Source organism: Lithobates pipiens, unplaced genomic scaffold (assembly GCF_037356315.1).
Source record: "Lithobates pipiens isolate NorthernLeopardFrog02 unplaced genomic scaffold, aLitPip1_a1.2 Scaffold_19, whole genome shotgun sequence".
NCBI lineage: Eukaryota > Metazoa > Chordata > Amphibia > Anura > Ranidae > Lithobates > Lithobates pipiens.
This window is the reverse complement of record NW_027507764.1, coordinates 12,211,016-12,236,767: the sequence shown is the minus strand read 5'-3', so window position 1 is coordinate 12,236,767 and position 25,752 is coordinate 12,211,016. Positions and strand designations below refer to the sequence as shown.

Below are 25,752 nucleotides of genomic sequence, written 5' to 3'. Positions count from 1 at the left end.
TTCGGTCTTCGTCGTCTTTCGGTCTTCGTCGTCTTTTGGTCTTCGTCGTCTTTTGCTCTTCGTCGTCTTTTGCTCTTCGTCGTCTTTCGGTCTTCGTCGTCTTTCGGTCTTCGTCGTCTTTCGGTCTTCGTCGTCTTTCGGTCTTCGTCGTCGTCTTTCGGTCTTCGTCGTCGTCTTTCGGTCTTCGTCGTCGTCTTTCGGTCTTCGTCGTCGTCTTTCGGTCTTCGTCGTCGTCTTTCGGTCTTCGTCGTCGTCTTTCGGTCTTCGTCGTCGTCTTTCGGTCTTCGTCGTCGTCTTTCGGTCTTCGTCGTCGTCTTTCGGTCTTCGTCGTCGTCTTTCGGTCTTCGTCGTCGTCTTTCGGTCTTCGTCGTCGTCTTTCGGTCTTCGTCGTCGTCTTTCGGTCTTCGTCGTCGTCTTTCGGTCTTCGTCTTCTGTCGTCTTTCGGTCTTCGTCTTCTTTTTCGTCTTTCGGTCTTCGTCTTCTTTTTCGTCTTTCGGTCTTCGTCTTCTTTTTCGTCTTTCGGTCTTCGTCTTCTTTTTCGTCTTTCGGTCTTCGTCTTCTTCCTTTCGCATTAATCTCCAGAACCATTTACAGTGCTGTGAAAAATTATTTGCCCCCTTCCTGATTTTTTTTATTTTTATATTTTTGTATTTGTCACACTTAAATGATTCAGATCATTAAACAAATGTTAATATTACACAAAGATAACCCGAATCAATAAAAAAATTCAGTTTTTACATGATGATTTCATTTATTAAGGGGAAAAAGCTGTCCAAACCTGCCTGGGCCTATGTGAAAAAGTAATTGCCCCCTAAACCGAATAACTGGTCACGCCACCCTTGGCGACAACTGCAATCAGGCGTTTGCGATAAGTGGCAATGAGTCTTTCACATCGCTGTGGAGGAATTTTGGCGCGCTCTTCTTTGCAGAATTGTTTTAATTCGGCCACATTGGAGGGTTTTCCAGCACGATCGGCCTGTGTAAGGTCAAGCCACAGCATCTCAATCTGATTTAAGTCTGGACTTTGACTAGGCCACTTCAAAATGTTTGTTTGTTTTTTTTTTTTTGGACCACTCAGAGATGGACTTGCTGGTGTGTTTTGGGATCATTGTCCTGCTTCATAACCCAAGTGCATCTGGTTAGGTCAGGAACTGATGGCCGGACATTCTCCTTCAGGATTTTCTAGTAGAGCTCAGAATTAATGGTTCTATCAATGATGGCGAGTCATGCAGGTCCTGACCATCCCTCTACCACCACCATGTGTGACTGTTGGTATGATGTTCTTGTAAGTTCGTTTTAGTTTTAGGGTGGACTTCTACTTCAAGTGATTTGATTCAACAGGTCTGGCAGTAATCAGGCCTGGGTATGGGAAGTGAAATTTAACTCTGCTTTCCAAAAAATGTGGTTAAAGTGTTACTAAACGCAGGAGCCTGCATTCGCTATATCCGCTTTCCCCGGGAGCCTGCATTCGCTATATCTGCTTTCCCCGGGAGCCTGCATTCGCTATATCTGCTTTCCCCGGGAGCCTGCATTTGCTATATCTGCTCTCCCCGGGAGCCTGCATTCGCTATATCTGCTCTCCGCGGGAGCCTGCATTTGCTATATCTGTTCTCCCCGGGAGCCTGCATTTGCTATATCTGCTCTCCCACAGTACACAGAACATGGAAATGCACGTATTTTAGTAAATATAAACTGCTAAATACATTTTTTCTTATCAGCAGTATATAGCAGTCTTGTGACTTCTTCTATCCGTGTCTGGTTAAAGCTTGTAGGAGGAGTCCTCTCCTCTGGTTGTCCTATGAGGTTGCAGGATCCTCTGTCTGGACAGTGCTGATTGGCCCTGTGCTGATCACATGCACTCTCCTGAATACAAAAATACTCCTCTAACAATACCAACCAAACTGAGCATGTGCTGCTTTGCCCCCAAGGCTGTTTTATTAGCAGATGGATTAGGGACTGTGGGGGGGGGGGGGGAAAGGGGAGGATCAGAGAAGACAGGATTTAACAGCCTTTTTACACAATTCTGAGGATTAACCCCTCAGGTTCCACTGTGAGTATAACAAGCATGCTTTACTGAATATACCGACTGATTTTTGCTGTTGTAGGTTTAGTAACACTCTAATCACAGTTCATTCATGATTTAGCAAGGAGGGGGGCAATTACTTTTTCTCATAGGACCAGTCATGTTTGGACAGCTTTTTTTTTTTTTTTTTTTTTCCCTGTAATAAATAAAATCGCCATTTTTAAAAACGGCATTTTGTATTGACTCGCGTTATCTTTGTGTCATATTAAAATTAGTTTGATCTGAATCATGTAAGTGTGATAAATATGCAAAAAAGAAAAAAAATCAGGAAGGGGGTAAATACTTTTCACAGCACTGTATATCTGGGAGGTCCTCCGCCCTGAATCGGTTTTCAAGTGTATTTGGACAGGGGTGCGCAACCTTTTGGAGGAGCGAGGGCCACCTAAGTGATTTGGTAACCAGTGACGGGCCGCAATGAAATTAAAATTTTTTTTAAAATGCTGAACTTTTTTTTTTTTTTTTTTTTAACTGGTCAGTCAGAATGCGTGTTGGGGGGGGGGGGGGGGGGGGGGGGCAACATATTTTTTTTTTTTTTTTTTTTTTTAAGAGTAACTTTGGAATTCTACTTTAACCACTTGCCTACCAGCTCGCACAGATATACTGCGGCAGGTCGGCTCTTCTGCGCGAACCGACGTACCTGTACGTCGATCCGTGCACGGAGGATAACGGGAGTGTGCCCACTGGTCTCACGGATTCAATGTCCGTCGGCGACCCGCAATCGCGGAGGCGAGAAAATTATTTTAACGTGAAACCAATAAATGTCAGAAAAAGGTTAAACTTTTTTCACTTGCAAAGTCTATTCCATTGACAAATTGTTACAATGTTTATACTTAAGTTCAACTGATAAAGAATGTTGTGATTCTTGGCAGACTGCCCAGTTTTTCTCTTCCTCTCTTTTGAGGGCTGTGGCTTCAGAAGAGCAGAGAGAGTTCTTTGCATAGAAAGAATTGTGAAACATTTCAGTCAAGATCGCGATAATGATTCTTGACTATTAATTGTGCAGCTCTACTGCCTTTGTAATCAAGGCGATTCCCCGTTCTGTCAGATGACATGAGAGATCTACTGTTCCCTGTGATCTGAAACAGCGATCTGTCATGTCCCAGGTAGCTCACCCCCCTACCATTAGAAAACACCCAGGGAACATGCTTAACTCCATGATTGCCCCCCTGGTGTTAACCCCTTCCCTGCCAGTGTCATTTTTACATTGGTCAGTGCATTTTTATAGCACTGATCAATGAAATGTCACTTGTCACTTAAAAATTACATTTGGGGTCAGATTTGTCTGCCGCAATGTTGCAATCTCAGATCACCACCATAACCAATAAAAACGCAAACCAATCAATATACTGCGATTTTGGTAAAAAAAAAAAGTAAGGGATCTGAATGAGGGATAGTTTTAGATGGGCTTAATGGTTAAGGCTAAGGTTGAGGGTAAGGGATTTGGTTGGAGGGTGTGGTTAGGGGTATCGTTAAGGGATAGTTTTGTTGGTGATGTTGATAAAAAGGTGTAGTTGAGGATATGGAGAGAAGGGTGAGTTTGATGGATACAAGTAAAGCTTGAGGGTAAGGGTTTGGTTGAGAGATGGAGATGAGGTTGAAGAAAAGGAAGGGTGAGGAGTGTAGTTGGGATTGGGTTATCGGCAAGCCTTCTGGTTCAGCGTGACGTTTAGGCTAAGGGGTTGAGGGGTGGATTTATGGGTGAGGTTGGTGGTAGGCGGTAAGGAGGGGAATTGGGGTTTTGGTTGAGGCACAAGGATTATTGGTGGGGTTGTTGGTTGGTTCAGTATGAGGTCGAATATAAGGGGCTTGGTGGAGGGATGGGGTTAAGGGTTGAGGTAGCTGATTTACTGGGAAGTTGAGGATTAAGAGTTTGAGATATATAATTGCTAGTTAGGTTCCTGGTTTATTGTGAGGTTAAATGTTGAGGGTCATTGTTGATATTGATGGTGTTTAGGCAGAGGGTAAGGGGTTTGGTTAAGGGTTGGAGTAAGAGGTGAAGTTGATGGATAGCAGTAGGGCTTGAGGAGTGTGGTTGAGGGATTGTGATTACAGGGATGGCGGGCAAGATTTCTGATTCAGTGTGTTGTTGGTGAAGTTGTTGTTTATATCTTAGGCCAGTGATTCTCAACTAGGGTTCCTCCAGAGGTTGTAGGGGTTCCTTCAGCATTGGGCAATTTCTGCCTCTCAGATAAGTTCCCACTCACACTTTTGATCTTTTTAGCTATCTGCAAGGAGGTAAATCTTCCCAATGACCACAAGTGTAAGGAGCATTCTTCCCACTGACCATCACACTAATGTACCATGAGTTGTAGATTTCTAATTTTTAGAAGGGGTTCCTTGAGACCGGAGAACTATTTCAAGGGTTCCTCTGTGTTGAAAAGGTTGAGAAAGGCTGTCTTAGGCTAAGGTTTAATGGGCAGGAGATGTGGTTGACTGGTAGGGTTATGAGTGAAGTTGATGGGTAGGGTTTAGACTTGGGCTAATTTATTGTGGTTGAGGTTCATGGTTGGAGCTTGCGTTAAAGATAAGGTGTATATTTGAGGTTATAGGGTTGAAAATTGGTGATTCACTTTGAAGAATAGGGTTAGGTGAGAAGTTACCTGGAGGCGATTCAGTTCGCATTGTGCGCTATATAAGTATTTCATTCATTCATTCATTCATTCACACACCGTCCCTGACTGACCTCTCCTGGCCGAACACTGTTGAAAGGGGGTGGGGATATAAGATGGCTCTCAGGTTCTCTTCCATTCACTTTTGATGCACATGCACGTTTTAGCTTAGGAATGATTGTTTAAAGGACAGATCGTGCGTTGGCCATAGTTGTAGGTCTTTAGAATTTTTATGGTAGTTACTAAATTTTAGATCAAGGGTAGGAACCTGATGGGGGGGCTATAAAATATTACTTTTGGATATAAAAAAAAAATGCACTCCTTTTATGGCAGCTAAGTTTCTTTTGATGGAACAGATTGTTTTGGTGCTATATTGAGATGTAAATTCGGTGTCCTCCTAGGTTGCCGAAAAGCAGACCCTTTTTGACCTGGAGGCTTTTTCAAAAAATGTGATTTGCTTTCGAAAAGATGTTTCACTTACAGGTGGTGTCTAGTGGGCTGCATCCCCCCCCCCCGGTTTCCTCAGTTTAGTGGCTGTCAGAGAAGTTACCTGGTTGGTCGCGGTGCTGCCCGTGCTGGTGTGCGCCGATGTGCGACGGTGCGTGCTGGTGTGCCTGTTCCTGTGTGCGCTCCTGCGGGCGCTGGTGCGCGCCGCTGTCTGCCCGTGCGCGCTCTTGCTGGCGCCGGTGCGCGCTGTTGTGTGCGCTTCGGGTGACGCTGGTGTGTGTGCTGGCAATCGGGCGCATGTGCACCTATGTGCGCGTCGGCACGGTGCTTGGCGCCAATCGCCCTATTTAGGTCTGCCGCATATTCCACTCGGGTGCTGCCTGATCATCAGCTCCCCGGTTCCTGCTCCGTTGCCTGTATCTGTGTTTCTGCTTCCCGATCTCCTGACGACCCGGCTTTCTCCTGGACATCCCTGTCCTCTGCCTGCATCTGACCTCGGCCTGTTCTGACCTCGCTCCTGCCTGCTCCTACTGTACCGTTGCTGCCCACCTGTTGCTGAACCCTGCCTGTACCCGGACCTGCCTGCTCAGTTCCTGCTCCGCACCTAGTTTTCCTGTGTCCTGCCTAACACCTGCTGCTTCGGAGTTCCTACTGTTTCCTGCTCCTGGATCCACACCACAGGCTCTCATACCACTCTCAGCCACCTGTCTACTCTACCAGGGGTTGTAAGTCGGACACGTACGGGAGACCACCCTCTGCCCAAGCGGACTCACCGGTCTGGTAAGTGGTAGTCTGACAGTGGCATTGTTAGTTATCTCCGTTCTGGATGTTGTCCGGGAGGGAAGACCCCCAATGTGAGTGCAGCGGGTGTTTTGGATCGAGGATCTCCAGCACGTTGTCCCTCTAAAAACCGGAATAGCACTTTGGGTGGTTGTGCGGCAGATGAGCGGTAGTGACCTAAACATCTGCAAGCTGAGGACTGTTTAGTGCTTGCTGGTTGTCCCAGAATAAAAAGGATAATTCTGATATCCTGGGCCGCCAGAACGGTTTGACCCGCACTCCCTTTTTATAAGATCCGGTGTGGATTCCTTGTTTTTGGTCTTGATTTCCACTCCGGACAGCGGTGTCAGGTTTGCCCTTCTGGGACATGAATCGGTGACACGTGTAATGAGGAGCGGTGGGAGGATCCTCCTCAATGTTTATACTAATTATCTTGCCTTTTGTGTGTCGCTGGCACTGCATTTTATGCCTTATGTGCCAGCAGATCTTTTATTTTTTATTTTTTTTGTAGTTTTTATTTTTTGTGCTGTAAATAAATGACCCTCCGACACGCATGGCAAAGATTACATATCAGATGGGACACCATGGAAGTAATATTGCTCTGTATCCTTTATGGCCAGCAGTATGCGGACCCCCCTTCAAACTGAATCCAGGTGTCTCCAGTGATGGGTTCTGTTTAACGCCACAGCATACAAAGCCATTTTAAATGACAATTGTGCTCTTCCAGTCTTGTAGTAAGTTTGGTGAAGACCCCTTTCTGTTCCACCATGACTGTCCCCTGTGTACAAAGCCAGATCCACATAGACATGGTGTGACCAGTTTGATGTGGAAGAACTCGAGTGTCCCGCGTAGACCTCAACCCTACTGGTCACCTTTTGGGGTAAATTAAATTGTGTGCCAGGTCTTCTCATCCAACATCAGCACCTGACCTCACAAATGGGCACAAATTCCCACACATTCCCACACACACTCCCAAATCTTGTGCTACGCCTTTCCAGAAGAGTAGACGCTGTTGTAGCTGCAAATGGGGGCTGACTCCATTTTAATTGCTATAGTTTTAAAGTGGAAAGTCCAAACTTATAACAGTGTTATGGTCCGATGTCCACACGATTTCCTTTCAGTAATGCCCGCTGTCTTACCCTTCACACTCCTCTCCTGTACATACTGCTCACTGTCATACCCTCCACACTCCTCTCCTCTCCTGTACATACTGCCCACTGTCATACCCTCCACACCTCTCTCCTCTCCTGTACATACTGCCCACTGTCATACCCTCCACATTCCTCTCTTTTATATACTGCCCACTGTCATACCCTCCACACTCCTCTCCTGTACATACTGCTCACTGTCATACCCTCCACAATCCTCTCCTCTCCTGTACATACTGCCCACTGTCATACCCTCCACATTCCTCTCTTGTATATACTGCCCACTGTCATACCCTCCACACTCCTCTCCTGTACATACTGCTCACTGTCATACCCTCCACACTCCTCTCCTCTCCTGTACATACTGCTCACTGTCATACCCTCCACATTCCTCTCTTGTATATACTGCCCACTGTCATACCCTCCACACTCCTCTCTTGTATATACTGCCCACTGTCATACCCTCCACATTCCTCTCTTGTATATACTGCCCACTGTCATACCCTCCACACTCCTCTCTTGTATATACTGCCCACTGTCATACCCTCCACATTCCTCTCTTGTATATACTGCCCACTGTCATACCCTCCACATTCCTCTCTTGTATATACTGCCCACTGTCATACCCTCCACATTCCTCTCTTGTATATACTGCCCACTGTCATACCCTCCACACTCCTCTCTTGTATATACTGCCCACTGTCATACCCTCCACATTCCTCTCTTGTATATACTGCCCACTGTCATACCCTCCACATTCCTCTCTTGTATATACTGCCCACTGTCATACCCTCCACACTCCTCTCTTGTATATACTGCCCACTGTCATACCCTCCACATTCCTCTCTTGTATATACTGCCCACTGTCATACCCTCCACACTCCTCTCTTGTATATACTGCCCACTGTCATACCCTCCACACTCCTCTCCTGTACATACTGCTCACTGTCATACCCTCCACACTCCTCTCCTCTCCTGTACATACTGCTCACTGTCATACCCTCCACATTCCTCTCTTGTATATACTGCCCACTGTCATACCCTCCACATTCCTCTCTTGTATATACTGCCCACTGTCATACCCTCCACACTCCTCTCCTGTACATACTGCTCACTGTCATACCCCCCACACTCCTCTCCTGTACATACTGCTCACTGTCATACCCTCCACATTCCTCTCTTGTATAGACTGCCCACTGTCATACCCTCCACGCTCCTCTCATGTATATACTGCCCACTGTCATACCCTCCACGCTTCTCTCATGTACATACTGCCCACTGTCATACCCTCCACGCTCCTCTCATGTATATACTGCCCACTGTCATACCCTCCACGCTTCTCTCATGTACATACTGCTCACTGTCATACCCTCCACGCTCCTCTCATGTACATACTGCTCACTGTCATACCCTCCACACTCCTCTCCTCTCCTGTACATACTGCCAACTGTCATACCCTACACACTCCTCTCCTCTCCTGTACATACTGCTCACTATCATACCCTCCACGCTCCTCTCCTGTACATACTGCTCACTGTCATACCCTCCACGCTCCTCTCCTGTACATACTGCTCACTGTCATACCCTCCACGCTCCTCTCCTGTACATACTGCTCACTGTCATACCCTCCACGCTCCTCTCCTGTACATACTGCCCACTGTCATACCCTCCACGCTCCTCTCCTGTACATACTGCCCACTGTCATACCCTCCACGCTCCTCTCCTGTACATACTGCCCACTGTCATACCCTCCACGCTCCTCTCCTGTACATACTGCCCACTGTCATACCCCCCACGCTCCTCTCCTGTACATACTGCCCACTGTCATACCCCCCACGCTCCTCTCCTGTACATACTGCCCACTGTCATACCCCCCACGCTCCTCTCCTGTACATACTGCTCACTGTCATACCCTCCACACCCCTCTCCTGTACATACATGGAATCGCACCCTTCACACTCCTCTCCTGTACATGTTGCCCATTGTCATACCCTTCGCGTCCTAGGGACAGAGCGCACCGCCATTTTTTGCGCCCCCCCCACAGGTGAGAGTGGGTAGAGGTCATCCCAGAACGAGAGAGCCACTGTGTCGCCGTCATTTGTCGATTTGGTGGGCAAAGTGGATCTTCATCCAACCCCCACCCCCCCCCCCTTTTTTTACCCTCGCTTACTGGGAGGTGGGTTCTGCAAATTTTAGTGATTCGCCCACCCAGCGGAACCGCCGTTATTCCACTGAGATCCCCTACCATCGCTCGGGCCCTCGGGTTTCCTGTATGAGGATTATAAATTAATTGGGGAACCTCTCCACCGGTGACCTGCTCCTGCTGTGATTAGACACAGCGGGAGCTGATCTGGCGGTACTGCGGATTCTATGTCGGCTGGCACCCACCAATCATTGGGCAGAGAGCCAGAACAGCGATCTGCTTATGTAGATGTAGCACCCTGGTGTTCAGGCAGGGTTGGTAGTAAATTTAGTTTGCCAGGCGGTAGTTGCCCTGGTTAATTGTTAGTAGATCCACTGATTCCTCTCTAGTTCTGGACTTGCTGCACTTTCTCTCTTCTGTCGCTAGGTGGCGTTATGCTGGTGACATTAGACAAGGGCTTAGCAAGGACAGGTTATGGATGGATGGATGGGGTGTCTCAGCCAATTGACGGGGGTTTCTTTAGTCCCTTGGCCTGCTGGGAGAACTTATTTATTTGGGTGAAGTCAGGTGATCGGGGTTCTGTGCCACCTGGACAGCTGTCTGGGTGGACATGTTATATTGCACCAGGCTGCTAGGCCAGAAGCCTGAGGCCTATCCTGGGGACACCTGGCTGGTAGGCTGTCTGAGGGCCTATCCAGAAGCAGTGCATGGTTGGGACGGCAGGACTGGAATCCAACCGAGAGGGAAGGTTCAGCCAGCCGGGGAACCAGTAGTGGTCGGAGGTAGAAGGGAAGCTGTCACCAATAACTGGCCATCCATCTTATTACCGGAGACCACTGTGAGTAAGCTGAGGCCAGTACCAGAGCAGGCTTCTTACCAGCCGGAGACGGTGAAGAAGTGGGAAGACTTCAGTGAGTGCCAAGCCAGGGACGCAACGGGTCAGCAGAGGTGACACTGAGGAGCATCAGTGAGTGCCAAGCCAAGGACCTAGCAGGTCAGCAGAGGTGACGCTGAGGTGCATCAGTGAGTGCCAAGCCAAGGACCTAGCGAGACAGCAGAGGTGACGCTGAGGAGCATCAGTGAGTGCCAAGCCAGGGACCTAGCAGGTCAGCAGAGGTGACGCTGAGGTGCATCAGTGAGTGCCAAGCCAAGGACCTAGCAGGACAGCAGATGTGGCGCTTGAGGAGCATCAGTGAGTGCCAAGCCAGGGACCTAGCAGGACAGCAGATGTTGCGCTTGAGGAGCATCAGTGAGTGCCAAGCCAGGGACCTAGCAGGACGTCAGATGTGGCGCTTGAGGAGCATCAGTGAGTGCCAAGCCAGGGACCTAGCAGGTCAGCAGAGGTGAAGCTTGAGGAGCATCAGTGAGTGCCAAGCCAAGGACCTAGCAGGTCAGCAGAGGTGAAGCTTGAGGAGCATCAGTGAGTGCCAAGCCAGAGACCTAGCAGGACGTCAGATGTGGCGCTTGAGGAGCATCAGTGAGTGCCAAGCCAGGGACCTAGCAGGACAGCAGAGGTGACACTGAGGAGCATCAGTGAGTGCCAAGCCAGGGACCTAGCAGGACAGCAGAGGTGACACTGAGGAGCATCAGTGAGTGCCAAGCCAGGGACCTAGCAGGTCAGCAGAGGTGACACTGAGGAGCATCAGTGAGTGCCAAGCCAGGGACCTAGCGAGACAGCAGGGGTGACGCTTGAAGAGTATCTGTGAATGCCAAGCCAAGGACCCAGCAGGGAAGCGGGGGTGACGTTTGAGGAAGATACTGAGTAACGGAGGTGGAAGAGCTCAGGGGATCCAGTGGCGACTGGGTCTGAGAGTCTAATGAGAGATCGGGAGCTCAGTGAGTGGAGACTGTAGCGTGTGAGGAGAACTATTCTGTGTTACCAATAGTTAAGTACGTTAGTGACTGTTACAAGATTTGTTGCCATAGGAGACCGCGGTCCCACCTATACAGAAGTGGTATCCGGCTGGAGACCTTCCACTGTTTAGCTGTCTACCTAAATAGAAGTCTTGGAGTTTGCCAATTATCATTGCATCTACTCAAGGGTGTCCTGGCCCTAACCCTCTCACCCACAGTTCTTGTTCAAGAGACAATAAATCTCTTTGCATTCAAAAAGTGTCTGGCGCCCATCACTTCAGCTTGTCTTACACCCACCATGCCTTGTAACCCAGTCTACACAGATGGATGCCGGCTCTCCCTGACTCCGGAGGTCACCATTAGACCTCTAGAGGTTCGGGACCTTGCTACATAAACCAGGCAGATCGCCGTTCTGTCAGTACAGAGGGCACGGATCCTGTGTTCCTGTTAATCAGGAACACCGTTCTATCCCTTGCCTTCCACTAGTAAAATCACAGTAAGAAAACACAGGCTAGGCACCCAGTTAACCCTTTGATCGCCCCTGATGTTTAACCCCTTCCCAGCCAGTGATATTAGTACAGCGACAGTGCATATTTTTAGCACTTATCACTGTATCGGTCCGCCACAATATCTTAGTCCCCCTATTGCCGCGTACACGCGGTCAGATTTTCGGCCGGGAAATATTGGATGTGAGCTTTTTGTCGGAAAGTCCCACCGTGTATACGCTCCATGGAACATTTACTGTCGGACTTTCCGCCAACAAATGTTGGCTAGCAGGTTCTCAAATTTTCCCGCCAACAAATTTTTGTTGTCGGACTTTACGATCATGTGTACACAAGTCCGTCGCACAAAAGTCCACGCATGCTCGGAAGCAGAAGCGGCCGGTCCTGTAATCTAGTGTTCATAGTGGAGAATTAACATTCGTGATGCGGCAAGCAGCGATCAGTGTCACGTCACACACAGCCCATCCCCCCCAGACAGAAGCACTCCCCTAGGACACACTTAAAGCGGTTCTTCACCCTAAAGGGGAAGTTCCGGTAATCTGATCCCTGCCCCCCTCCGGTGCCACAATCGGCACCTTTCAGGGGGGAGGGGGGTGCAGTTACCTGGATAATCCAGGTAACTGCACCCACTTGCGGCCAGACCGCCGCAGACGCCCCGCCCCCCCCATTGTGTTTTGGGAAACGCACAGTTCCCAGAGACACAGCGGGGACCATAAGAGACGTGCAGCGTGACTCGCGCATGCGCAGTAGGGAACCGGGCAGTGAAGCTGTAATGCTTCACTTCCCGATTCCCTGACAGAGGATGGCGGCGGGGGCAGCAGCGAGACGAGCGATCACTCGTCATCTGCCGCCGACATCGCTGGACCCTGGGACAGGTAAGTGTCAATTTATTAAAAGTCAGCAGCTGCAATATTAGTAGCTGCTGGCTTTTAATATTTTTTTATTTTAGGTGCAGAACCGTTTTAACCCCTCCCCCGCCCCCTAGTGGCTAACCCCTTCACTGCCAGTGACATTTTTACAGTAATCAATGCTATTTTATAGGTTTGATCGCTGTATTAATGCCAATGGTCCCAAAAATGTGTCAAAATTGTCCAATGTGTCCGCCATAATGTCGCAGTCATGATAAACGCTTATTGCAATTTTTTTTTTTTAACAAAAATATGTAGAAGAATACGTATCGGCTTAAACTGAGGAAAAAAAAAATTATATATATTTTTGGGGGATATTTATTATAAAATTAGTAAAAAAATAATGCTTTTTTTTTTTTTTAAATTGTCCCTATTTTTTTGTTTATAACGCAAAAAATAAAAACCGCAGGGGTGATCAAATACCCCTAAACGACAGCTCTTATTTGTGGGGGGGGGGGGGAAAGGTTGCCAATTTTTGTTTGGGTGCAACGTCGCACGACCGCGCAATTGTCAGTTAAAGCGACGCAGTGCCGTATCGCAAAAAACTGCTCTGGTCAGGAAGGGGGGTAAATCCTTTCCGGGGCTGAAGTGGTTAATGGGATAATAATGAAGCTGCTTTGCTGGTGATACTGATGGAGTTATTACAAATTTAAATTTTCAAAGGCTTTTTTTTTTCCAAGTGATATCAAGAATATCACTTGCAAAATAAAAAACACAAAAAGAAAAGTGCGAATCAACACTCGCCAAACATCTACTAATGCGAAATTAGCAGAAGGAGCCCAAAGGGTGGCGCTAAAGAGCTGAAAAACCCACGTAGTGCGTCTCTACATTTTGTAAATTGTTGGCCAACGTTTGTGTGACCGTGTGTAGGCAAGACGAGTTGGAACCGACAACCTTTGAACAAAAATCCGCGGTTTTGTTGTCGGAAAGTCCGATCGCGTGTACGTGGCATTAGTTGCTGATCGTCGCTATTACTAGTAAAAAAATAAATGAATAAAAAAATCCTATTCGTCTATTTTGTTAAAAAAAAAAAAATGTAGTGGATTACATATTGGCCTAAATTTTTGATGTTTTTTTATTTTTTGAAAAAAAAATTAAATTTTTTTTTTAAATGTTTTTTTTTAATTTTTTTTTTTTTTTGATGTTTTTTTTCATTTTTTGGATATGATTTATAGCAAAGTAAACCCAATTTTTTTTATTTATTTATTTATTTATTTATTTTTTTTGTTTAAAACGCAAAAAATAAAAACCGCAGAGGTGATCAAATACCACCAAAAGAAAGCTCTATTTGTTGGATAAAAGGACATAAATTGTATTTGGATACAGCGCCGCATGACCGCACAATTCCCAGTTAAAGTAGTGGAGTGCCATATCTCAAAACAATGGCCTGGTCAGGAAGGGTGGTGGGGGGGGATCTTCCGGAAGTCAAGGGGTTAATGGCATTTGATTTCGGCACCCGAACTCTAGTGATGTTCAGAGAACCCGCCATATACTGAACATTTGACTCATCTCTGACTTGTGTAGGACCTTAGTGACTTCTCTGGGGGGGGGGGTTCCACGATCCTTCTAAAAATCCTGTGAAAGTGTGCGGTGACCCCCCCCTGATCTCCACCAATCAATGACCCCCTCATTGTTCCGCACCGTTTCTATAAATAGCACCTTCCTCCATTGTTTCCCGCGCTAATCCCGGCGGTTGTTGAGAGTTGAGCCATGTCATCGCCTTGCGTTGCCTATTCTGTCGGTGCGGGGGGGGGGGGGCGGGGGGTGCATTGGGTTGCGGATCTCTCCATCCACCTGAGAGTCCTTGGTTTTGTTTGCCGCGGCCTCACACGGTGGCTGTTATTTCATAGTGACCCATAAAACATTCAGGACGAGGGAGCGCAGCGTCGTCGGTGATGACGGTCGCCTTGTGTTTTGCACACAGATAAGGCGCACACAAAGGCCGGAGACGTGACTCATCTCTGCCCAGAAGCCGACTGAAGCTTTTCATCTCCAGGGCCCTTTGTGTGGTAGAATGCCCTACGCGGGGGATGCTTTGTCCTCCATCAATGCCACCGTCATACAAAGGACAACAATATACCCCCCCCCCCCCAATCAATACAGCAAGAGTCTGCGCCATGATGAACGCGCTCTTTCACTTGATGGATCGCGGCCATAAATGGTCCTGATCCTCGCCGCCTTCATCATCCTGACATGTCTGTCTCCCTCTGTGCACCGGGAGCCGAGAGAGCCGAGCCAAGACTTCACACTCCCTCCTGGTATTGGAACCATCGGAAAGAACTTTGCACTGCTTATTGTATCAAACCAAAACCCTTTTATTTATTTTTTTATTTTTTTATTTAAATTTTTAAATTTTTTTATTTTTTTTACCACTTCAGCGCTGGAAGATTTACCCCCCCCCCCCGCCCCCCTTCCTGACCAGGCACATTTTTATGTGATCCGGCACTGCGTTACTTTGACGATTGCGCGGACGTGTGACGCTGTACCCAAATAAAATTGATGTGCTCCCCCCCACAAGTAGAGCTTTGTTTTGGTGGTATTTGATAACCTGTGTGTGTGTGTCTGTGTGTGTGTTTTTTTTATTTTTATTTTTTCTACGCTATAAACAAAAAATAGACCAATTTTTGGGAAAAAAAAAAGTTTTTTACTTTCTGCTATAAAACGCATCCAAAAAAAAAAAGTTAAATTAAATTTCTTCAATAATTTAGGCCAATATATATATTCTACTACAGATTTTTGGTATAAAAAAAATAAATAAAAATAAATAAAAAAAAAACACAATAAGTGAGATTGGATTGCTATAAGCGACTACAAAGAATTTTTTTTTTATTATTAGTTTTTTGACTCCCTCTGTGCATTGGGAGCCGAGAGAGCCGAGCCGAGACTTCGCACTCCCTCCTGGTATTGGAACCATCGGAAAGAACTTTGCACTGCTTATTGTATCAAACCAAAACCCTTTTATTTAAAAAAGACCAATTTTTGGGGAAAAAAAAAAACGTTTTTTTACTTTTTGCTATAAAACGCATCCAAAAAAAAAAGTTAAATTAAATTTCTTCAATAATTTAGGTCAATATATATTCTACTACAGATTTTTGATATAAAAAAAATAAATAAAAAATAAATAAAAAAAAACACAATAAGTGAGATTGGATTGCTATAAGCGACTACAAAGATTTTTTTTTTTATTATTAGTTTTTCGAGTAAAAAAATAAATAAAAAAATAAAAAAGTTGATGGCTCTAAAAGTTCTTTTGCCGTTTTTAGAAGGGGTGGGGGGCAAATTAAACAGCATAGCGCTTGTGTTGTGTAATCTGCTTTTAAGGGGCCAGGATCTGACTTTTTTTTTTATTTTTTTTTTTTTTTGGGTTAACCACTTGCCTACCGGCCACTTACACCCCTTCCTGCCCAGGCCATTTTTCAGCTTTCAGCGCTGTTGCACTTTGACAATTACACGGTCATACAACACTGTACTCAAACTTTTTTTTATCATTATTTTTTTTTTTTTTTTTTTTTTTTTTACTTTATTTTTTTTTTTTTTTTACTTTTATTTTTTTTTTTTTGTTCAGTCAGTAAATTTTGTAACTGAGTAATTTTTTGCCTTCACTGATGTGCACTGATAGGCTGAACTGGTGGGCACTGATGAGGAGGCACTAATATGCCACACTAAAAGGTGGCGCTGGTGGGCACGGATAGGCGGTACTAATGGGCATTGATGGGCAGCACTGATAGGCGGCACTGATTGCCAGCGCTGACTGGCACCACTGGTGGGCACTGATTGCTGCCACTGGTGGGCACTGATTGCTGCCACTGGTGGGCACTGATTTGTGTTACTGTTTTGCACTATTGTAATTGGGGCACTGATAAGCGGTGCCCTGATTACATTTCTAATGTCCCCCTGGCGTGGATCTCCTCGCCACACATGCTGTCAGTGCGAGGCGAGGAGAGACGATTACTGGCACTTCCTTGTTTAAAATGTGACAAGCTGTGATTGGACACATCCGATCACATGGTTAAAGAGGCGCAGACGTGGCTCTTTACCAAGATCGCACCGTGTCCTAGCAACACGCCACGATCGAGAGCGGCTGTAGTGGGACACCGTCATGTGACCTCGCCCCAGAAGGAGAGCCGCACCGCCCCGTCGTCATTTTGATGGTTGGCGGGCGGCAAGCAGTTAATGAACATTTTAAAGGAGTTGTAAAGGCAGAAGGTGCATTCTACGCATTAAGATAGGGGGGCGATTCTCCCATCATTAATTTAGAATTTTTTTTTTTTTAATGTCCAATTGCTCAAATTCGATGGCCGCATGAAAATCGTTTGTTGCTGCAGCAATACGAACTAAAATTCTTAAATACCGTAAGATTTTCCAAAGAAAATTCTTTTGAAAATTCACTTTTAGCTGGAAATATTGAGCTCTGTAAATAATGGACTTCTTTTTTTTTTTTTTCAGCTGAGCAGCTAAGAGTAGTTTGCAAGACATGTAAAGGGACATTAGATGGGCAGGAAAAAAAAACAGAATATTCATAAGTAATACTTCATTACTACTAGGGATGCGCCGGTAACGCTTTTTTTTTTATGCCGATTACCAATACTTTTTGTTTTAAATGTTATGTGACTGTGGCACATGTGTCAGTAGTGGTGTGGTCTTCTTCTTTCTTTGGTGAGATTTCAGGGGTCTAAACAGACCCCTGATTTTTCCCCTTTGAGACATGGAAAGGGACTGAGGACACAGATTCCCCAGTCCCTTTCTCAGCACTGAAAATGAACAGGAGACATCGGCTCCTCCTTCTTTCATAAACTGAAGCATCATAAACACAGGCTGTGCATTCGGAAATGGAAGGAGCCAGTAAATGACAGATTTACTGGCTCCTTCCTCCGCTCTCCATCCTGAAAGATCCGGGGCAGGGGGAGACCAGTGGAAGAGCAGAGGAGGACAGGCTGGAACTTGAAGGAGGACATGGGGGGGGGGGGGGGGCACCAGAGGCGGAGCCGGAGAGCGGAGAAGGACATGGGGAGAAGGGACCGGAGGAGGAGCCGGGAAGGACACATGGGGACCTGGAGGGTTACACAGAGGGGGACCCGGAGGACAAAACGGATCGGGGCCCGCAGGAGGACACGGAGAGCCAGGGAGGACGTAGGGGGGACTTGGAGGACATGGGCAGCACAGAGGGGGACAGCCGGGGGCTGATTGGTGCGGGGGCAGTTACAAGCACCGATCTCCCTGACAGCCACAGGAGGGAAAGGAGAAACAACTGTCAGAAAAGCTATACAGGGAGATCGGTGCTTGTAATTCCCCCCACCGATCACCCCTGAGGCTGCCCAAGTATCGGGTCAAGCATCGGAAAATTTGTACAAATACTCGGCGCAACACCAATTACTGCCTAAACTTAAATACAAAATATTTTTGATTTTACACCCGATGGATGGTTTGGTGTGTGGCGCTGCGTCTCCTTAGTGCTGATTTGGTTTGATGTTCTTCCAGTAATGGGTAATGATGTCATAGTCCTCGGTGTGGATGTCACAGTTTGTATTGTATCCTTACAGGGCAACCACAAACCACAAAGTGAAGGAGACGGTGGCCCTGGAGCTCAGCTACGTCAACTCCAACCTACAGCTTTTAAAAGAAGAGCTGGAAGAGTTGAACAGTTCGGTGGATGTCTACCAAAACGAAAGGTAACCTCACCATGTGTCCTCCCAACTACAGGCCTCCATCCTCCAGCACAAGTACTGTGTGTCCTCCCACCTAGAGGCCTCCATCCTCCAGCACCGGGACCGTGTGCCCTCCCAGCTAGAGACCTCCATCCTCCAGCACAAGGACTGTGTGTCCACCTAGCTAGAGGCCTCTATCCTCCAGCACAGGGACCATGTGCCCTCCCAGCTAGAGACCTCCATCCTCCAGCACATGTACTGTGTGTCCACCTAGCTAGAGGCCTCTATCCTCCAGCACATGTACTGTGTGTCCTCCTAGCTAGAGGCCTCTATCCTCCAGCACAGGGACCGTGTGTCCTGCCAGGTACAGGCCTCCATCCTCCAGCACTGAGACCGTGTGTCCTCCCAGCTAGAGGCCCCCATCCTCCAGCACTGGGACCGTGTGTCCTCCCAGCTAGAGGCCCCCATCCTCCAGCACTGGGACCGTGTGTCCTCCCAGCTAGAGGCCCCCATCCTCCAGCACTGGGACCGTGTGTCCTCCCAGCTAGAGGCCTCCATCCTCCAGCACTGGGACCGTGTGTCCTCCCAGCTAGAGGCCTCCATCCTCCAGCACTGGGACCGTGTGTCCTCCCAGCTAGAGGCCTCCATCCTCCAGCACTGGGACCGTGTGTCCTCCCAGCTAGAGGCCTCCATCCTCCAGCACTGGGACCGTGTGTCCTCCCAGCTAGAGGCCTCCATCCTCCAGCACTGGGACCGTGTGTCCTCCCAGCTAGAGGCCTCCATCCTCCAGCACTGGGACCGTGTGTCCTCCCAGCTAGAGGCCTCCATCCTCCAGCACTGGGACCGTGTGTCCTCCCAGCTAGAGGCCTCCATCCTCCAGCACTGGGACCGTGTGTCCTCCCAGCTAGAGGCCTCCATCCTCCAGCACTGGGACCGTGTGTCCTCCCAGCTAGAGGCCTCCATCCTCCAGCACTGGGACCGTGTGTCCTCCCAGCTAGAGGCCTCCATCCTCCAGCACTGGGACCGTGTGTCCTCCCAGCTAGAGGCCTCCATCCTCCAGCACTGGGACCGTGTGTCCTCCCAGCTAGAGGCCTCCATCCTCCAGCACTGGGACCGTGTGTCCTCCCAGCTAGAGGCCTCCATCCTCCAGCACTGGGACCGTGTGTCCTCCCAGCTAGAGGCCTCCATCCTCCAGCACTGGGACCGTGTGTCCTCCCAGCTAGAGGCCTCCATCCTCCAGCACTGGGACCGTGTGTCCTCCCAGCTAGAGGCCTCCATCCTCCAGCACTGGGACCGTGTGTCCTCCCAGCTAGAGGCCTCCATCCTCCAGCACTGGGACCGTGTGTCCTCCCAGCTAGAGGCCTCCATCCTCCAGCACTGGGACCGTGTGTCCTCCCAGCTAGAGGCCTCCATCCCCCAGCACTGGGACCGTGTGTCCTCCCAGCTAGAGGCCTCCATCCTCCAGCACTGGGACCGTGTGTCCTCCCAGCTAGAGGCCTCCATCCTCCAGCACTGGGACCGTGTGTCCTCCCAGCTAGAGGCCTCCATCCTCCAGCACTGGGACCGTGTGTCCTCCCAGCTAGAGGCCTCCATCCTCCAGCACTGGGACCGTGTGTCCTCCCAGCTAGAGGCCTCCATCCTCCAGCACTGGGACCGTGTGTCCTCCCAGCTAGAGGCCTCCATCCTCCAGCACTGGGACCGTGTGTCCTCCCAGCTAGAGGCCTCCATCCTCCAGCACTGGGACCGTGTGTCCTCCCAGCTAGAGGCCTCCATCCTCCAGCACTGGGACCGTGTGTCCTCCCAGCTAGAGGCCTCCATCCTCCAGCACTGGGACCGTGTGTCCTCCCAGCTAGAGGCCTCCAGCACTGGGACCGTGTGTCCTCCCAGCTAGAGGCCTCCAGCACTGGGACCGTGTGTCCTCCCAGCTAGAGGCCTCCAGCACTGGGACCGTGTGTCCTCCCAGCTAGAGGCCTCCAGCACTGGGACCGTGTGTCCTCCCAGCTAGAGGCCTCCATCCTCCAGCACTGGGACCGTGTGTCCTCCCAGCTAGAGGCCCCCATCCTCCAGCACAGGGACCGTGTGTCCTCCCAGCTAGAGGCCCCCATCCTCCAGCACTGGGACCGTGTGTCCTCCCAGCTAGAGGCCCCCATCCTCCAGCACTGGGACCGTGTGTCCTCCCAGCTAGAGGCCCCCATCCTCCAGCACTGGGACCGTGTGTCCTCCCAGCTAGAGGCCCCCATCCTCCAGCACTGGGACCGTGTGTCCTCCCAGCTAGAGGCCCCCATCCTCCAGCACTGGGACCATTTTCAGCGCTGTCACACTTTGCCAATTGCGCGGTCATGCAACACTGCAACCATGTGAATTTTTTATCTGCTTGCTGACCATCTGCCGCATTTATACAACGGCAGAATGACTCTGCTGCGTAAATCGCCGTACAACGGTCCCTTTTTTTCAAACTCTATAGCAGGCGCGCACGCCGCGTCACTAGAACCAACGCAAGTGGCCAGCGGCCGCGATGTCCGCAGGCCACCCGCGATCGCTCCTCAGAGAGCCAGAACCGGGGTCTGTCAATGTAAACAAACAGATCCCTGTTCTGTCAGGGGAGGAGAGAGAGATCTGCTGTTCCTATTGATCAGGAACAGCGATCTCTCTCCTCCTCCAGTCAGCCCCCCCCCCCCCTCCCGCCCACAGTTAGAATCACTCCCTAGGATACTCCCTAGAACCCCTTGATCCCCCAAAAATATATAAGAAAAATAATTTTTCCCCTCAGTTTAGGCCGATACGAATTCTTCTACATATTTTTGGTAAAAAAAATTGCAGCAAGCGTATATTGATTGTTTTGTGCAAAGGTTATAGCATCTACAAAATAGGGGATAGATTTATGGCAATTAATCAATAAGCGTGTGTGTGTGTATGTCTGTAAAATATATAATATAATATAATTTTATTTTTATTTTTTTGTGTGTGCGACATTATGGCGGACACATCGGACACTTTTGGTGCTATTTTGAGACCATTCCCATTTATACAGCGATCAGTGCAATTAAAAATGCATGGATTACTGTGTAAATGTGACTGGCAGTGAAGGGGTTAACCACTAGGTGGCACTGTAGGGGGTAAGTGTGTCCTAGGGAGTGATTCTAACTATGATTCCTCTATGTGTGACACGACACTGATCACCGCTCCCGATTACAGGGAGCGGTGATCAGTGTCCTGTCACTAGGCAGAATGGGGAGACGCTTGTTTACATTAGCACTTTGCCGTTGTTCCTCCCCCATGAGATGATCGCGGGTATCCCCCACATACATCGAGTCCGCAGGACCCGCGATCGCACTCACTGAGCTTGCAAAACCGCTTCTTAAAGAGCAACCTACAGGTACATTAGTATGCCTGTATGTGCCCTTCTGCCAACGTATATCGGCGTGAGCCGGTCGGCAAGCGGTTAAACGGTAACATTTCACAAATGTAATAACTGTTTAGTGTACTAATAGGGGATTTTTCTGAAAATCCCGGCCTTCTGCTTTAAAATCTTAATTGTTGTTTTTAAACCCCCGCCCGCCCCCCCAGAGCAGCCCGAATCCTCTTCTTCTCGGGTCCCCTTTCCACGCTCTTGGCTCCTCCCTCCCATTAAGTGCCCCCACAGTATGCAGCTTGCTATGGGGGGGGGGCACTCAAGACTCGGCCCACCCCCTTTCTTTCTTTTGGCTCACTGACTTTGACAGCAGCGGGAGCCAATGGCGCCCCCTGTGTGTCTCCGCCAATAAAGAGGGGAGTCCCGGACAGCCAAGTCTCTCTCGTGTAACATCACTGGAGCTAGATAGACCTCAGGTAAGTATTGAGGGGGCTGCTCCACACAGAAGGTTTATCATCATAGAGGGGTTGTAAACCATCATGGTTTTTCACCTTCGTACATTCTATGCATTAAGGTGAGAAACCCTTTTGTGCTGCAGCTGCCCCCCAGAGCCCCCCTTTTTTTCTTAACTGATCCCATTCATTTCAGTGATGAGTACGAGCCCAGACGCTGTCTCTCTCCTCATTGGATAGATTGATAGCAGCGGGAGCCATTGGCTCCCACTGCTGTCAATCAAATCCAGAGACGGGGGGGGGGGGGGGGGCGAGTCCTGCTGTCTGTGTCAATGGACGCAGCAGCAGGACTCAGGAGCGCCCCCGCATGGATGCCCCAAGGGAATGTGGCTCTCCGTGGGGGGGCACTCGAGAAGAGGAGGAGCCAGGGGACCCCAGAAGAGGAGGATCGGGGCCACTCTTTGCAAATCCTTACACAGAGGAGGTAAGTATAACACGTTTGTTATATTAAAAAAAACAAAGCTTTACAATCACTTTAATGCATAAAATGAACCTTCTGCCTTTACAACCTCTTTAACTCCTCCCTGTAATTATGTACAAAGTAGGGGGATCTTATCAGTGGTGTACAAACAGCAATAAAAAGCTGCCTGAGGTTCTTACCCTACACTCCATCCAAAACAAAAATATAAATGAAAAAGTATTCGCTTGGGTTGGGTTTTAACCCCCTCCCGCCCGGCCTATTGTAATATGATGGCCGAGCGGGGGCCCTGTTCCCCTGGGTGGATGTCATATGATGTCCTCCCAGGATCGGGCCACGCTCTGGCGAGATCTGCCACCCGCTGTCTCTCCACCGGACATAGCCGATGACAGATCACTGTGCCGGCCCACTGCCGGTACCATGTGATCACTGTGGCCAATCACAGCACATGACATGACAACTGTACACAATGAATTGCTTAGATTCATGCCATTCATTGTGTACTACAGTGATGAGCCCTGTGATTGGTCACAGTGATCGCATTGGTACAGACGGGGCCAGTCACAGCCTACCTGTATCATGTGATTAGCAGTGCCCAATCATAGCTAATCATAATAGTAAACACTAAATTTAATATTTTTTTATTCAGGAAAAAAAAAATGGTTGCTTAGAACTGTAAAATCCCCTGTTCTGAGCAATCGTAGTGTCACATAGTGTCCCCGGAGTAATGGTGTAACTACTGTACTGTATGTAAATAAATAAAAATTGTTAATTAAAAAAATAAATATATATATATATATATATATATATATATATATATATTTTTTTTTTTTTGTTTACATATTGTCACCAGTCAGTGTCTCTGATCACCACCACACCAGTTATATGATTGCACTGTACTGCACTTGTGAATTTTTATTTTATTTATTCATCTATTTATTTTTTAACCACTTGCCGACTGCCGATATTTCCCCGTTCTGCCTAGTTACATGACAGATCTACTGCTCCCTGTGATCGGAAGCGGTGATCGCTGTCATGTCAGTGTAAGCCCACCCCCCCCCCCCTCTCCCAGTTAGAATCACTCCCTAGGACACACTTAACCCCTTGATCGCCCCCCCCTAGTGTTTAACCCCATTTGTGTCATTTATACAGTAATCTGTGCATTTTTAAAGCACTGATCACTGTATAAATGACAATGGTCCTAAAATAGTGTCAAAAGCGTTCCGATGTGTCCGCCATAATGTCGCAGTCATGATAAAAATCGCATTTTGCTACCATTACTAAAAAAATTTAAAAAAAATGCAATAAATCTATCCCCTATTTTGTAGACACTATAACTTTTGGGCAAACCAATCAATATATATAATAATTTTAATTTTTTTTTTTTTTTTTTTTACCAAAGATATATGTAGAAGTATACATATCAGCCTAAATTGAGGGGAAAAAAAAAATTTTTATATATTTTTTGGGGGATATTTATTATAGCAAAAAGTAAAAAAAATGCCTTTTTTTTTTTTTTTAAATTGTCGCTTTTTTGTTTATAGTGCAAAAACGTTGGCGTAACATCGCACGGGCGCGCAATTGTCAGTTAAAGCGACGCAGTGCCGAATCGTAAAAAGTGATCTGGTCAAGGAAGGGGGTAAAATCTTCCGGTGGCTGAACTGGTTAAACAAATTGTGGCAAATTTAAAAACTTCAAAAAACTTGCAATGCCTCTTATGAAATACCTCGGACTGCCTACTTTCCAAAAAAAAGGTCATTTTGGGGGGTGGGGGGGGGGTATTTGTACTGTCCTGCCGTTTTTGGGCCTCAAAAAATTAGATTGGCCATCAGTACGTCGGGACTGATCATATTTCGGTCTTGCAGACTAAATACTATACGCTGATTTGAGTTATTTTCATCAAATAAATGTAGCAGAATTAATTTTGGCCTAAATTTTTATAAAGAAAGATTATTTATGTGAAAAACTTTTACAACAGAAACAAAGAAAAACGTGTTGTTGGTTTTTTATTTTATTTTTTATTTATTTTTTCCAAATTTTGTCTTATTTTTTTGCATAAAAAAATAAATAAATAAATAAAAAAATAAAAAAAACCCAGAGGTGATTAATTACTACCAAAATAAATCCTCTATTTATGTTGGAAAAAAAAAAATGATAAAAATGTCATATGAGTTCAGTGTAACCTGACCGCGCAATTGTCATTCAAAGTGCTGAAAATTGGCCTGGGCAGGAAGAGGGGGGTGAAAGTTCCTGGTATTGAAGGGGTTAAACACGTAATCGCTGTTTGTAATATTTATGGATGAAATGAAACAAAATCTCTGTTGCGCTGGCAGATTTGTCACCCTCTCCTACATCTCGCCATTCTTCTTCTTGTGCACCGCTCCTGTGCCTGCATGTCAATGTGTTGGACTGCTTGTAGTCTGCATTCTTCATTCCAAAATGATTGGCTCGAGTTGTCTAGACAGCCGATTGGATGACTTGTGTTCTGCAGTCTGACCCCTCTCTGTTCTTTTTAAATGTGTTTTCTGTTTTTTTTTTTTTTTTTGTGGTTTGCAGTGAAGTGATCAGCGTTCCCATGATCCCGCTGGGCTTGAAAGAGACAAAAGATCTGGACCTGACGGATCAGTTGAAGGTGAGCTCTGTACAGGTGCAGCGCCGATACGTCTGGTCCGATATTTTTAAACCACCGCTAAAAAATGTATCTTTTTGGGCTTGCTTACATTTAAGGTTGCCCTCTGAAGAGCGATCAGTGGTGGATTACTTTTCGTAGGGCGTATCTCAGGTGTCTGGGAGGATATAATTTGACTCCGCTCTGCCTGTTTTTAACCCCTAAAAGCCCACATGGCTGTATGGTTGCAGGGTGGGTACAGCCTGGCCCCATTTTCTTGGGTGGTACTGCCCAGCAAATGCAACAGGGGGTATAAGGCAGACCATACATTATGCACGGGCTGAAAGAGAGAAAATCTCTTGCGGGCCCCTTTTCACACTTGTGCGACCTGAAAGTTGCATGATTTTTTTTGCCGCGACTTGAAGCAATGCCTGTATAATGATGAGGTCTATGGATTGGCCCTTGTGTTTGTAGCCGAACCTTAGATTGTAAGCTCCTCGGGGGCGGGGACTGATCTGAATGTACGGTGTGTAAACTGTCAGGGTTATATAAATGCCTGAAATAAACAAAGAATACTGTGCTGGGAAGGAATGAGGATGTAATGATTTTGCTGGCTGCATTGCTCAGTTGTCTCCGTATTACATCGGCTGTTATGGGCATTTGGTGACAGTGCAATGACTTATTATTAGGGCTGAAACAACTAATCGATTATGAAATTAATAGATTACTATTTTCATAATTG

General features: G+C 47.5%; 1 protein-coding gene across 1 annotated transcript in view; it reads left to right on the top strand.

The window, feature by feature from the left end:
- RHPN1 (rhophilin Rho GTPase binding protein 1) overlaps window positions 1-25,752 on the top strand; it is a gene marked incomplete in the record, with an annotated part of 104,062 nt that overhangs the window by 27,998 nt on the left and 50,312 nt on the right. The window contains 2 exon segments of the mRNA XM_077490525.1: window positions 18,016-18,144; window positions 24,959-25,034. Coding sequence (XP_077346651.1) covers window positions 18,016-18,144; window positions 24,959-25,034 — 205 coding nt within the window.